At 39.8% G+C, this 15,068-nt stretch overlaps 1 protein-coding gene across 2 annotated transcripts in view; it reads right to left on the bottom strand.

Moving 5' to 3' along the window:
• The window catches only part of LOC113074315 (pro-neuregulin-3, membrane-bound isoform-like), a 127,166-nt gene extending 116,710 nt beyond the window's left edge, over positions 1-10,456 (bottom strand). For both annotated transcript variants that reach the window (XM_026247114.1, XM_026247115.1), the window contains exon 1: positions 8,142-10,456. In XM_026247114.1, coding sequence (XP_026102899.1) covers positions 8,142-8,994 — 853 coding nt within the window. In that variant the 5' untranslated portion in view covers positions 8,995-10,456. The remainder of the gene's footprint in view (positions 1-8,141) is intronic.
• Between the last annotated feature and the right edge of the window lie 4,612 nt (positions 10,457-15,068).

The raw sequence follows: 15,068 nt of genomic DNA, 5'->3' as shown, positions 1-15,068 counted from the left end.
AAGCATGCCAAATTAATGATGGCTACCAGAAGAACCCCAAAATCATGGCACATTTTCTCTATAAATTATTTTTTCTAAATCAAAGAGAATTTGAAATATGCAAGTAAACGTGGAACATGCTAAAATAAATAAATAAATAAATGACTGATTTAAAAAGTAAAACAGTAGAATATATCTGGAAATATTTGCCATACCTGGAGGAACAAATTGTATGCAACACCTGTTTTTTTACCTGATTGTGATTTGAACAAGTATATTCAGGTAAAAGGAACGAACTACATGTCAGGCTTGGCAAATGACTGCAAGTAAGGCATCACTCCAGAGCACACCAACGTCAAAGTGCATCTTCCCGGTGTATTTTTTTTTTCATACAGCTATTTTTATGTGCTTTGTTGCATGTTGAGCAGATCAAACACTTTCCCTGCACTGGAGTTCCTCTCTGTCTGTCTGTGATAGGTGCTTTAAGAAATGCTTGGTATTGTTGGTGTGTAACTCAACTATCAATGATTTAATGTTTCACTTCAAATGGAAAGCGAGGGATGTTGTGGAGAGTAGATCCTCAGCAGAGCATCCTATTTTATAATTCACACTGTTGCCTGACAAGTTGAGAAGCTCTTCGTGTAGTTTGAGTTGATGAGTCCCCCAGACTCGTATTTCTTCAGCTCATTATTCAGGAGATGTGCAAACTTTGTTTTGGGATGGAATGCAGCGTGCCGGGGTCATGGATCGTTACTGGCAAACAGAAGGGAATGAGGAAGGGAGATAAACATGGAAGATGGGAGATTAGAGGAGAGCCAGAGTTTGGAGGTGAGCACAACATTGAGCTTGGAGTCGTTTACATTATCCCTTCGAAGCTTTTACCATGCCAGGATTACACCAGTGAGCCCAACACTACTGCTCTGGACAGCTCTGCTGACTTTCATCGCCCACACACACACATACGCACACATACTCTATATATAAACACAGAATACTTAACCTACACTGTAAAAAAACAATTGTGATTTTAACAGCAAAAGGCTGCAAAAATGTTAGCGCAAAAACCTGTTAATTGGTTAACAGTAAGTTTCCATGTGAATAACTGAATTATATTTAATGTAATTTTACAGGATTAACACAAGTTTTTTCGGTAGTGAAAAATAACAAAGTTATTGTATAATCACTCCCAGAATTCCCTAAATGACACTTCACATTTTATGGGTTTTTTTTAAATAACCGTTTTTTATTAGTTTTTTCTTATCAGTTAATTGTGTACATTATGTTTTTATCTTGCATCTAATGTTGTTAAATTAATGTTTATTGCATTATTTCAGTATAATGTGAGTTAACATGATGGTGTTGAGTGTTTGTGTGAATGACACTGTGCACCTTCTTTATATGTCCCAGATTTTTTTTTTCAGTGTACAAATACATTAGATACAAAACAAAAACTAAGTTTAATGTCTTCCTGTACATTTTCTTAAACACAAATGTATGCCATCGCAGCTCATTTTCCGAACAATGCGTACTAGTTGCAATAATAATCATTTTCTGATTACTGTGTTTACGGTCACAATTTTTCATGCATTCAGAATCCATTTTGTTTTTTCATCTACACCTTTTAAGAAGGGAAAATGTTTTTAGTACTCACAGTCTGTTGGTTGCTTTTAAAAGCATTTATATGCATAATTCCTCACAAATTAGACCCAATTGTAATTTAATGCTCAGTATTACCAGGCTCATAAAAATATTCTTTTTTACAAATAATGATAAAAATCATCATTAAATTTATATAATTCAAGCCGTTTCTCCAGCCCATTGGATGATGCAGTGTACCAAAGCGAGTCTGAAAAACATCTCAAGCCTTTTGACAGGACCTGCTCTCCCCACAGGCCAGTGCACCACCTCTTGCTAGAGAAGAGTGTCAAAACGCAGTCTCCATCCACAAATACATATAGTACCATTCTTTTCTAAGTACTTTAGCGTCTTATGAACATTCCAATGTAACAAGTGCAGAAAGCCCAAATGTCAGTTCCATCTATGGTTATCTATCCTTTCAGAGGCGAGCTGATAACTTGTGTAATTCAATACAGAGGATATTCTATAGCTAAACTGTAATCCCCTTTACTCTGCCACAGCAGTATGCAATAATATCATGTCATATCTTATTATAGGACAAGATGTAAGTTTCAGTTTATGAACAAATGGGTAGGTGGTAGGAAAGGCAATAAGGGACCAAAGAATAAGAGATCAACACAGACAGCATGGTCCTTTTCTTACAAAAAAAACTGTAATGCTTTAGAAGGCTTAGAATAAAGAGCTAAAAGACATATGGAATACTTTAATGGTGCTTATTTGAAGCTTTAAAGAAACCAGGACTAGCTTGAAAAAACTCCTTTAGTGGAAAAAAAAACAATACAGGTTTGGAACTGGGAAGTTTTTAGTGAAATGCATCTATAGCCCAGTAAAATATCACTGATAAGTCCTTGTTTGATGGAGACTGCATATGATTCATTCAAAGAGTTCCCTCAGGCACCGAAACATTTGCAGCTGCTCCACCAGCGGCGAAGCTAATTTTGGGCCCACCCATTTTAGGTCCAGGCCCACCCATTTTGGCCCAGGCCTATGAATAGTGAGTGATTTTCATTCCAGCTGTTCATCCAATAAGCTTTAAGTGAAATCTTCTCAACCAATCAGCGGCTTCTACCCCACGTGTGGACTCTGCATCATCACCAGCAAGTGATCCAATGAAATGAATGGTGGAACGGAGATGAAGGGAAACCCATTTTTTTTGTGTGTGTGTGGGGGGGGGGGGGGGGCTTATTTTAAATGGCCCATCCAGTTTTCTGGAGGCACACTTACAATAAAAATCCTGGCGCCACACACCAAAACAGTAACAGGCTACTTTATAAGACAGGTAACAAAAAGAGCACTGGATGAGATGAATATTCAGTGTTGAAGCAGCTTTTTATTGAGCATGCAGCTTCTGAACAACTCTCTAATGCAAGCAATCACAACTTATCAAAATATGTGGATACTTTTTTGATAGGGGGCCTGTACCCCAGTATTAATAAAAAGCTAAAAAACCCAAAATAGCACAAACCAGACTTGACCATCCTAGGAAGTCTTTTCCAAAAATTCTATTCACTTTTACTTCCTCAAGATACAGTTTTTTTCTCTGCACTACATCATTTTGTAATTCCTATTTATCTGTGGATTACAAAAGGTTAAGAGAAGTCCTGGTTGCCTCAGTATGGCAGGGAAAACGACACAATCACAGTAAATTGGTACAGGCAAGTTATGGTATCGTGTGTTTGTCCATGAAATGCTCCATCATATCACTTATGTTGAAAGTCTATGTTGCAATGAAAAAAACACGCAGACGCACATGACTCCATTTCCCAGTGCTCGGAATGGGACATCCGCACCACTTCATCTATTATTTATACTTTCTGCCACATGCGTTCTACATGTTTCTCTTTCTGTGCATTAATATTTTAGCCTACTCTGCGACAACTGTCCCCTCATATTCTTGGCTTCCCAGTGGACATTTTGTCCTCATAAATCACACAATGACATTAAAGAAGTCTAAGATGGCCTTCACTACCACTTACCACAAGTACACATCGGGGCGCATTAATCTCGCCCTCTCTCCAGACAGAGGAGAGAGCCCGGCGTTCACAGAGAACTAAAATGTCACTACTAAACAAGACCATTTTGGAGAGGACTGTCTAAAAGCGCACAGTTACACAAAGACCATTGAGGACAAACAGGAAATCCACTGAAAATGTCATGTCACTTTTTGCAGATAAAACTCAGCTTATCTGCAAGATAAAAGCGATTAAGTATGGAACTTCATTTCGGAGCGGCCTGGAAAGCACCAGGTAGAGTGAGAAGTTCTTCCTCAAGGTTCGTCTCTCACTCTCTGAGCCTCTAAGGTTGTGATTGGTGGTCAAGGATCACGTGACTACCCTGTTGCTGGTATCTGGGGAAAGCAGTGTGGCAGCAGCTGCTGGAACTACATTCCTCTTGGCCCGGGTGAAAGCCTCGCTGACCTCCCATGAGACGGCGCAAAATGGATTTCTGTCTTTAATCCCTGTGTATGAGTTTATGGTTATTCCCCTCCCGAACCACAGGGGTTGCGGCATATGCACTTACTTGAGTGCATGCTACATGTTAGCCATCAAAATTATTAATCACCAATTCAGAGCTTTTCTCTTCATCGAGTCTTCTCTTTTAGTGATTTTCTGGCTAGGTTTTTCCCCAGGCTTTAGTCTGACATGTTCTCGGTGTCTCTCTCCTGATGCCACTGCGCTTTTGTACCTGACAAAATCCGCTCAACCACACCGGCTTCCGACTGTGCCGTGGAAGGTGTGCATGGAATCACAATGATGTGTCAGTGAAGAAGTGTCCCCGCCCCCCAAAGGCAGATAGCCAGCTGCATTTAGAGCGGCAGACGCCCACTGCCTCCTTACACAGGAAGTAATGAGGCTTGGCCCCTGAGCCGAATCATCCCTTAACATAAATAGGACATAGAGACAAACTGTGAAAAACACATACAGAAAACTCAGGCATGAGGACAGGGAGAGAGAGGGAAAATTAAATAAGGATAAGAAGGAGGTTGAGGACAGAATAAAGTATAATATTAATATTAAAGTAGGAAATGTAAAGGCGGAGGTCGCTGTGCATCAGGGTGAAAGAAATGGAGTCAGAAGGCAGGGAAGAAGATGAGCGGCTCAGGTTACAGCACTGCAGCTAATGGGCGGCTACATGTCATCCCATATGAATGAGAGATGCACTCTCATTGGGACGATTTTAAAATGATGTTAGAGTCTCGCTTATTCAATTGGGATCCTATGGAAAATACAACATAGTCTCTCCCGGTACATTACCATATAAGTCCCACCAAAACATGAGATCATTTTGCAGTCGTAAAGATGAATACGTTCACACTTGGTTGCTACCAGTGCATTTCATCATGTTCCCCGTCAGACGATCCTCAGAGAGAAAGCCCAAGCAGGGGCAGAACAGGCTTGTATTATATTATACAGTGATGTATTACCCAACACAATATTGCACATTCAAAATCTAACTTACAGTCCACTACTCTTTTTCTGTTTGCCATTTCTATTCATAAAACAGCTTTGCCCAACAACAACACCTCCCTTGTTTGTTGCAGATCTATTCCAAGAACAAAATCTGTGCACTGTTCACTGTATAAAAAAGTATACCCCTGCATTAATGTGCCATACAACTATGCTTTCTGTTCAGTGTTGTCATGTGGACAAACCAGGTACACTGTTATGGACCCTGTGAGTGGGGTGCCCACAAAGGTTTTGGTCAAGATAAATATTAAATTAAATATTAATTTTCATAAAATAAATAAATATTGTACTAAGCAGCACAACACTGTTGAAACTGGGATAAGTAAGGTTTTAGCATTAGCATATTAGAATTGTTTCTGCAGGATCATGTGACAATGAAGACTGTAGTAATTTGTAATGTTTTTAATATTTCACAATTACAGATAGGAGAACCTGATATTGCTATTAGGATAAATTACTGCTTTTTTGTATTTTTTATCAAATAAATGCAGCATTGGTAGGCATAAGAGACTTTCAAACACATTGAAAAATTTAACCAACCACAAACTAATATATATTTTGTTTGCTTGTTTTTCATCAGGCATTTTAATACTTGCATTTTTGGGTCAGGAATATCCACTTGAGATACACACTGCTTTATGTATTTAAAGACCAACCTTAGAAACTTTACTACAGGTCCTGTGAGATTTAGCAATGACTCTGACACAGACAATGTCAACTTATTAATAAATGAAAAAGACAGCCATGTGTTGTGCAAGCACACTGGCCAAAAGCATGGATCCTTCTCATCCTTCTCTGGCACCAGGGTCAGGGCCCTCCTTTGCCCCCACCCTTCCCTTATCAGTATTCGCTCCAGGGCACTTACAGCTCAAGAGAAAATTCACTGCATTGTAAAAGAGAGAATGTGTTGTATTAAATTATACATCTTCTCTCCATACAATATATATGTATATATATATATATATATATACATACATACATACAGTATATATAAAGGTCAGCTATGGGAATGTAAAGCAGCAGATCTTGACTTGCCTTCCTTATGAGAAAACATCTCATGGTTAACTGCTTAGATTTGTAAATGCTATAAACCTCTCTCTGATCTCTAAGATACAATTATTGACGAAAAAGCTGAAGCAGTAATGTGAAATCCATTTAAGTTATTTCTGCAATTGTCTTCTCATTGTAAGAAGCTGTTTAAAGTCCCAGGACTGGATGACATTCAAACTCCACACTAGCTAATTAGTGCTGACACACAAAAGTGATGACCTGCTTTTAACACCTTGCTTTACAAATAAACAACAGTCCAGATTTGATTACAGATGTTCATCAAATTAACATGCAGTCTAATGCCAATTCCTCATTCCCAAATAAAACTGACTTTTTTTTTCAGTCAACTGTTTGGATGTCAATTTTTTTCAGGATTCATGAGTGAATTGTGCATTGTTGAAGAGTAACTAACTCAAACTCACCTACTCAGTAGTGTGAAAGAAGATTGGCTTTTCAAATTAGCAAGCTACTTTTACCAATGTGTACACAGAGTGTGAGCAAATGTAGGAGCAGACAAATGTGTTATCTCCTGAAATGTCTCTCACATGTAGCACTGCATTTCTAGTAAAATTATTAATTCATGATTCATGTGAATTAGACTGGGAAGAAAAAAGAAATGCATCCTTGTTTCAACAAAAATATTTCAACATCGATACATTTTCAATATCAGTAATAAGAAGAAATGCTTATTGATCACCAAATCAGCACATTAGAATGATTTATGAAAGATAACGTTACACTGAAGACTGTGGTGATGTCTGCTGAAAATAAAGCTTTGACATCACAGGGTGAAATTTTTAATAGAAAAAATGCAAATAATTATTTTCACAATTTATTGATTTTATAGTAGTATAGCAAGCCTAATTGACATTGCTCATTTAAAACCCCCACTATTTTCATTCCAGACAAATACGGCTAATTGAACTGTAAAATCCATAAATAACTCATATACCGGGATATGTATGCATTTAAAAGAATAATTATTTTTATAAGTAGCCTTCATGTAGCAAACTACTAGGTTGACAAAAAAATATGATTAGCTTGTGGCCTTTCAACTGCAATTTCAAATTGTTAATGCTGAGACTGGAACTGGTGGCATTATCATACAGATGTTTAAGGACATACATGGAGTCATGTATGCACAGATTACAATGTAAATACTATTTCCCATTAGCAGCAATCTCATATATATCTTCTTGAGTTCTCTCTAGTGTGTGTGTGTTCGTGTGTGTGTTCGTGTGTGTGTGTGTCTATGTGCACATACTCCTTGCATGAGTGTCTTAGCATGTATCCACTGCCTCAAGTCTACCTACCATACCTACTGCAGTACTCATATCTTTACTTATTATCTAAATCGAATCTCCACCCTAATACCTGATCTCCACTGACAGGATGAGAACAGCCAGCACCCTCTCCAGCACTGCACTTCCTCTTTTGCCTTCTATCTGTCTCTACTCCTCTCACCTTGTATATCTGCTTTAGATCAGGCAAAATCTCTCTCTGACAATAGACCTACTTTAAATGGGAGAACATGCTAACGCTATTGGGGGAAAATAGAAGCTGCAACACTGGGAATCATTATTCCTGAAAACTGATATGAAATAAATAGAACATGTGGGCAGCACTGTGTCCACATGATACAGAGAGGATAAAGACAGAGATGAAAAACTGTCGACTACTGTATGTGCATTATCTCATTAACATGCAGAACTAATGAAGTCAGCAGCAAGCACAAACACTATTAGACTGCTTGACTGCCTCTGTTGTAATGCAGAGAAGATAGCTGGAATAGGTATCTATCCTGATGCATAAGAAGTTGGGAAGGGATTTTATTGTAAGCTAGAAAAATAATAAGACTTTACCAAATATTGTGGCTATATGAAAAAAAGGTGTTTCATAAAATCATGCCATCACGCACAGTGGGACAAGCTCACACACACAATAACATATCTACACACCGACATCCATGCAAGTATACAAACAAAATGTTTAGACGATCACACTTACGCGTCCTGAAGCGATGGTGTGGCCGAGTAGGCTTGGTTGAAGGGCCCTTAGTGGAGCGCCCATGGTTCCAACGTTGACCGGGCTTGGAGGGGGACGTGAGGGTGGAGGTTGGTTGGGCCGCTTGCGTGTTGGTTGTGCTGGCCATAATCGTAGTGGTTGTCGTGCTCGTGGTAGTCATACTCTGTGGCCCAGCCCGTGCAGAAGGAGATGCATTTTGGCTCCCACCCTCGCCGTTGGTTTTTCGGACAGTTGTGCTGCGCGGAGTCACCTCCTTTCCTCCCGGAGGGGCAGAATTGGTGGCTCGGGTGGCGTTGTTGATCAATCGTGTTCCCACTCTGTTATGCAGGTGTGGAACTCCGTTTTCCAAACCTCCCCCTAAGGCCCCGCCACCTCCTCCACTGCTGCTACTGCTACTGGCCGTGTGGTTTGAGGACTGCCCAATTCGAGTCCTTTGCACTGTACCTGTACCATCAGCTGCTCTGGTTGCTGAACCCGGAGTTGCTGAGGGCAAGGTGGGAGTGGTAGACGTAGTGCCATCAGAACCCTTGGGCAGGGCACTGGGTTTAGATAGGAAAATGGGGTCCTGTCCTATGCGATTGGCATCCACCAGGTCAGTCGGGACATAATCCTGCACTGAGCCCACCACAATCCATTTAAGAAGCATCAGGCTGAGGCCTAGGCCCACAAAGCCCATCAGCAGGGGCACAACGCAAAGCCAGGTCTGCTGGCGTGGCCACACCGCACAGGGGCCACAGCGGAGGGGCCCTGGGGCCCGGGGAGAGGCTTGTTCACCCCCGGGCTCCTCCAGGGTCATGGTCTCCATGGTGGCCCCTAATGCCGTTCTCTCACTCATGCTTCTGGGGTGCAGGGCCGAGCCAGGAAGTAGTGCAAGCAGCGGAGGGGGCAGGGTAGGGGGCCAAAACTGGGCTTCTCATTAATATTCATTTAACAATCTTTCACAGCTACAGATACATGCAACACTGACTAATAGCATTAATAGCACCGCAAACATCAGCCCATATATATAAATATATATATAAATATACATATATGTATATATATTTATATACATATAGATATGAATACATAAATAGTAATTCTTTACAAATACAATAAACAAACCCTAATGATCAAAGACACCTTTAGTCACGTACACGTAAACGCGCACACATACACACGCATACACAAACACTCAATCAAGAAGCGAAGGGGACTGGATTTGGGATAAGAGCGGGTTTTGGTAACAAGCCTCTGTTTAGTTCAGCTTCCATAGAACCAAAGGTAATTCCCAAGACACGCCATATAAAGAGATGAAAAATAGAACAAAATTAAGTTTTGTGGATCCGTCTGTTTTCTGCCTGGAGTCAAATTTTCCTTATAAATCCATGAGCGAGGGCAGCTCCCTGCTGCAGATCTTCTCTCACAGCTGCATTAACGCATCGGTCGTCGCGGCTGGCGCAGCCCTGCCTCTGTATGTGTGTGTGAGTGTGTGCATATATATGTGTGTGTGTGGAGAAGCTCAGGTAGCGGCAGAAGCACAGCTCCACTCAAGGGACAGCTCTGCATCTCTCTCCCTCTTTCCGGACATGGCACTTCGTCTCTGGCTACGCAGTTTGGATCTTCCCTCTAGTCTCTACAGTGATGCATCAGTGGACACGAGCAGCCGGTAATCCACCCCAAAGGAGAAAATAGCAGGGGGTGGGGGGGGGGGTGTACTGTGATCAGATAGAGACGGCTGTGAGGGTTAAATCCATCAGATCCTTTTCCCAATCCCTGCCTTTAGTTCTCCCATTCTGTCAGTGTACATCCGAGCCACTGTCCTGCATCCGTCATTGCACCAGAATTCAAAGGCAGTCCTGTCTCTGAGCTTGCTACATTCCCACACTGAAAGACTCAGACCTTGGCAGAAACACAGGCATACAGAGTGTGAGAGAAGCAAGCAGAGGGAGAGAGAGAGAGCGGAAACAAGAGAGAGAGCAAGCAATAGAATGTGCAATGGAGAGAAAGTAGAAGAGGAGGGAGAGACCGGGAGAGAGTGAGATAGAAAAGGGAGGGGGAAAGGAGAGAGCGCCGCTCTGAAAACTGATGCGGCTGCTTTTCTTAGAGGCTGCAGTGTGTGTCTGCATGTGTTTTCTGGAGTGTTTGTGTCTCAGATAGGGGTGGAGGGTGTGAAAGATGCTAGTTATAAATTTCTTATCTCTTCCTGGCCCTTCCATCTTTGTAAAATGCATATGTCCAGATTGACAAACATGAACTGCCAAATAACTGTACTTGTGCTTGTTTGTGACCAGACTAGGAGGAGCAGGGGGGGTTATGAAGGAAAGGAAAAGAACAAGTGAAGGAAGGAATAAGTGAAGAAAATAAATATTAAAAGAAGAATAAAACAAAGGAATGAACAAGGGATGGAAAGAAGGAAAGGGAAGGAAGGAAGGAAGGGAAGGGGAAAGAATAGGGAGGTAAAGGTGCGAAGGAGGGGAGGAAGTAAGGAAACAAGGAAGAAAGAAACAATAGAAGGGATATAAAGAAAAAGTGCGAAGGAATGACTGAAGGACGGAAAAAGAGAAGGAAGGAATAGGTGGTAAGAAAAGGGGAGAAGAAAGGGAAAGAGAGGGAAAGGAAATCAAATTAAAAGAAGTTAACAGTGTTCATTTTCAGCTGTTAATAGTGTTCATCGTCTGTTTGATTACATCATTAATTGATTTTTCCATACATTGCTGCCACATGTGCATTAACTGACATAGTTACCACTGATAAGCAGCTACTAAATATATTGTAGAAACTTAATTTTCTGTGAAGCTGCTTTGCAACAATTTGTATCATGAAAAGTGTAATACAATTAAACTTGCATTGAAGGAAGAAAGGAGGGAAGGGAAGGGAAGGGAAGGGAAGGAAGGAAAGGAAAGGAAAGGAAAGGAAAGGAAAGGAAAGGAAAGGAAAGGAAAGGAAAGGAAAGGAAAGGAAAGGAAAGGAAAGGAAAGGAAAGGAAAGGAAAGGAGTTGTTAAGAAAGAGCAGCACATGTAAAGTAGTTCAAATCCCCCCAGACACCTGTCTCACAGGCACACCCCTCAGTGCCTGAGGGACAGCTTAAGAATAGGCTCCTAGAAGACACATAAAGACATACAGTCTTGGTGCCAGTGTATAGTGACTTGTCTCGAACCAGAACACTCAGTGGGTAGAAGGTAATCACAAAAAAATAATAAAATAAAAATAAATAAATAAATAAATAAAAACTTGGTTCCCTCAGTCGTTTGTTGATTGGTCTTTGAGATGTGGTCGTTGCACTCAAAAATGAATTTGATTGTGGAGAGGCAGGGTTTAAAGGCCTGATCACTGAGATCAATGTTGGTGTGAGAATGTTTTTTCACAGAGATATGTTCTATATATCTTCCCATCGCACTGCGAAATAAAACTGATAAACTGCAAATCATAACAAATACGATTTGTGCTTTTGGTCAAAGGCCTAGTGTCTTTGCTGTTTAATAAAACTATGACTTGGTGGGGTTCACAAGCAGACTATTTTAAGTGACAATGATTAGTAATCTAAAACTCTGGAACTGGCTCTTCTGTCTCTGTACTCTTATATTAGGTTTTGCTTTGATAAATGCATTGTTAATTCAAAAATCTCAAATACTGTTCAAATTTCAATATTGTTTTACTTAATTTTCTCTCTTTGAATGTTCGGCAATTTTGTTGTAGCGTACTTGGGGTATTTTTGTTTTTCTATAAGCCACCACCACCTGTAAACAATGTAAATTCCATTTTCGTTGCCATTTGTAATACACTGATCTTAAGAAACAAATTGCATAAAAAAATAAAAATAAATAAATAAATCTTGGACAGATTTTTCATGCAAATATGGTGTGGGTGTGAAGAGGCCTTAGTTCACCTAAAAATTTATATTTTGTCATCATTTACTCACCCTTAAGTTATTCCAGACCAGTATGAGTTTCTTTCTTCTGTTGAGCACAAAAGAAGATATTTTTGGCTGAACTGTTTGGACCAACATTCTTCAAAATCTCTAAATTAAAATTTGTTTTAAGAACTTGAAAGAACACTTACGAAAATATAGTGTAATATTTATTCAAGTGTGCTATTAGTATATTTTTTTACCAAAAAATGGGAAAGTATGCTTTTAGTTTCCTTGTTATGTACTCCTCAGAAATATGCTTAAACTTACTTTTAAGAATGCTTAACTTATACTTGAAAAAAGTCTAAATATATTTGAGCTTTATATTTGTGTTCCTTGAATCCTTAATCCATTATTATTATGGGCACCGCAGCATAAAAAACGCTGCCCACTGCTCCGGGTGTGTGTTCACGGTGTGTGTGTGTTCACAGAAAACGTGTGAATGCAGAAGTGTGTTCCGTTTCTTCGTCTTGCTGTTGAATCTAAGAAAATCACAATAAATGTGCATACAGAAATCGAGAAGCAGAAGTAATTTGATTCCTGACCTTAAGCATCTGATTTGATTTCCAAAATTGGAATAACTATTCGATTCCCAATCCCCCAAAATTATTTTATTCTTGCATGCAAAAAAGACCTGTATGGTGACTATATGGGGCTATGTAACATATTTTTTAAACTTATACTACAATAAGTTTATCATTTGTCATTTTTACCCCGATAATATCAATAATCTTCTGTTACCTGACTGTTGACATTGCGATACTTACGAGACATCGTCAGTATACGATAATATCGTCATATCGCCCAGCTCTATAGCATATCCCTCTGCAAACAATCAATCAGAACCTTTAAAAAAAAACTTTCCTCTGGGGGGCACTAGACTGTGAATGCACACCCATCTTGAGTGTGATCTTTGGTGGATTTGGACACATTTAAGTGCTGATTGACAGTACTTGACTGACAGGTTGACATTTCTGCAGAGACTGCAGAGCAGAGACAATTAAATGTGTGGTGACCTCACATAGGACCTCCTTCTAATGAGATATATAGGAGAACGTGGTGTGAAACTAAGAAAACAGGGAACATGGATTCCTTTGTTTGTCAACCTGAGCACCAAGGGGAAACAAAAGAGTGATTGACAGGGCGAGGATGAGAGAAGAAGACAAAAGAAGTACATCAGATGAGAACAAGATACCACCAGTGGTGCAGTTCCTTATGTGGAGGATGCAAATATTTACATAAGCCATGCCGTCATCTTCAACACTGGATGACATGAATGCAATAACACATTCAAGAGCACAAAAATTCATCTTCACTCAGTATCATTTTTTAGATGGAAAAATGTAGTTTACAGCACAATACTGAATGATTTTGATCCTCAGCAAAAGAGACATGGACTGTGTAACACCATGAGCACAATATTCCCAATGTATTGGATCTATTTTCCTCTGCAGAGCAAATGAAACCAATGCCACTGGAATAGACACTGTAAATGACAGGACTGTCAGTATACATCTAAACATTTATTTTTGAGTTACTGTATGGATTTAAATAGCAAACAGGTTCTATAAAAGAAAGATTATTGAAGCCAGTGACAAAATACAATGAAAGAGATTGTGCCATTAAAGGAAGGCAATTCTCTGTTGGTAAATAACGTCTTATTAGTCTGTGCAATGGAGTCATATTCTTACTGGTCATTTTCTTTGAGGTGCAGTTGACCATGAATTGAACTGGATCCATTGTTTATGGCGAGCCTTGCCAGAATAACATAATTGCATCCAGGAGATTGGAAAAGACTGTTCCGTCTGTTCAAAAGATGAGTTTTTGCCATTACACTTGAGACTGGACTGAGATCCACCCACATTCACACAAACCCACACATTTACATACACACAAGAAAACAGAATGCATTTTCTTACATACTGGTGGGATGGATCTTGTAAGCACTCTAAATGCAGAATTTTGGAGCAGCTCTGGTTAAATTCAAAAATAGTTTTAATTAGAAACTACATTTATAAAGTAAATTGACAGTTACAATTATGCCTGACTAAAGTTATGTGTAACTTCAAATACAAGTACATACGTTTTTATGTACAGTAATATTGTGTTAGGCGGCACCATAAATTGATTTCATAGAAATTTAACATGACAAGCTTGCCTCTCCCCAAGTTCACTCTGTCCCTTTTGCTTGGAAGCAACTTAATCAAAAAGCCCTCTTGTTTAATGATGTCACAATGTGCCACTGGGGCGGGGAGGCCCTCTAATGCATCTTCAGAGTGCACAGTTACCAAGGCCGGCTGTGAGTGACAGATTGTCACAGCAGCTGTAATATATGCCTGTCACTAAGGATTACCACTCTCCTGAATTAAGAAAGAGCACCAGGAAAATTAGCCCTTTTGAACGAGGGCTTTCCTGCTTCAGCATCAGAGCAAGAGAGAGAGAAAGCACTCCATACAGGTTAGAAACAAGACCTCAGACTTGAAAAGTCTGGCTATTCGCGCTGAGTGTCTCACAGTCCAGAATAAATACGCGCCAAAAAGAGTACACAATCAGATGTACAGAGCATTCACAGAAGCAAACAGAAACAGATAAGGGTTCTCTCAAACTGTGGTCTATGGACAGTGTGAGAGGCCCAGCTGGTATTGGAGAGAGCAGCGTGATGCCAAGACGTCCAGAGAAGACACTATGGAGGAAGGGACACAATCTGCTGTAGGGTAATAACAAGCACTGACCATTTACAACCAGCAGAGGTCAGACATTTTCATCAGAGACCTAATCTTCACCATTCAGACATACAGACAGACAGACAGACAGACAGATAGATAGATAGATAGAAACAACAGAAAAATATATAAACAAACAGAATGATAGACTAAACGACAATTTGAATTATATACAGATTTGTAGAATGAAAGATAGATAAAATTGACCATCTTTTTTTTTTTTTTTTTTTTTTTTTTTTTTTTTGACCTGCACACACACGGTCTGGTTTCCATGATTTATCAACGTTCAGCTGACC

The sequence above is a fragment of the Carassius auratus genome, unplaced genomic scaffold, assembly GCF_003368295.1.
Source record: "Carassius auratus strain Wakin unplaced genomic scaffold, ASM336829v1 scaf_tig00014308, whole genome shotgun sequence".
In the NCBI taxonomy this organism is placed as follows: domain Eukaryota; kingdom Metazoa; phylum Chordata; class Actinopteri; order Cypriniformes; family Cyprinidae; genus Carassius; species Carassius auratus.
Note: the sequence above shows the minus strand (reverse complement) of the source record. Positions and strands in the feature narration are given on the sequence as shown.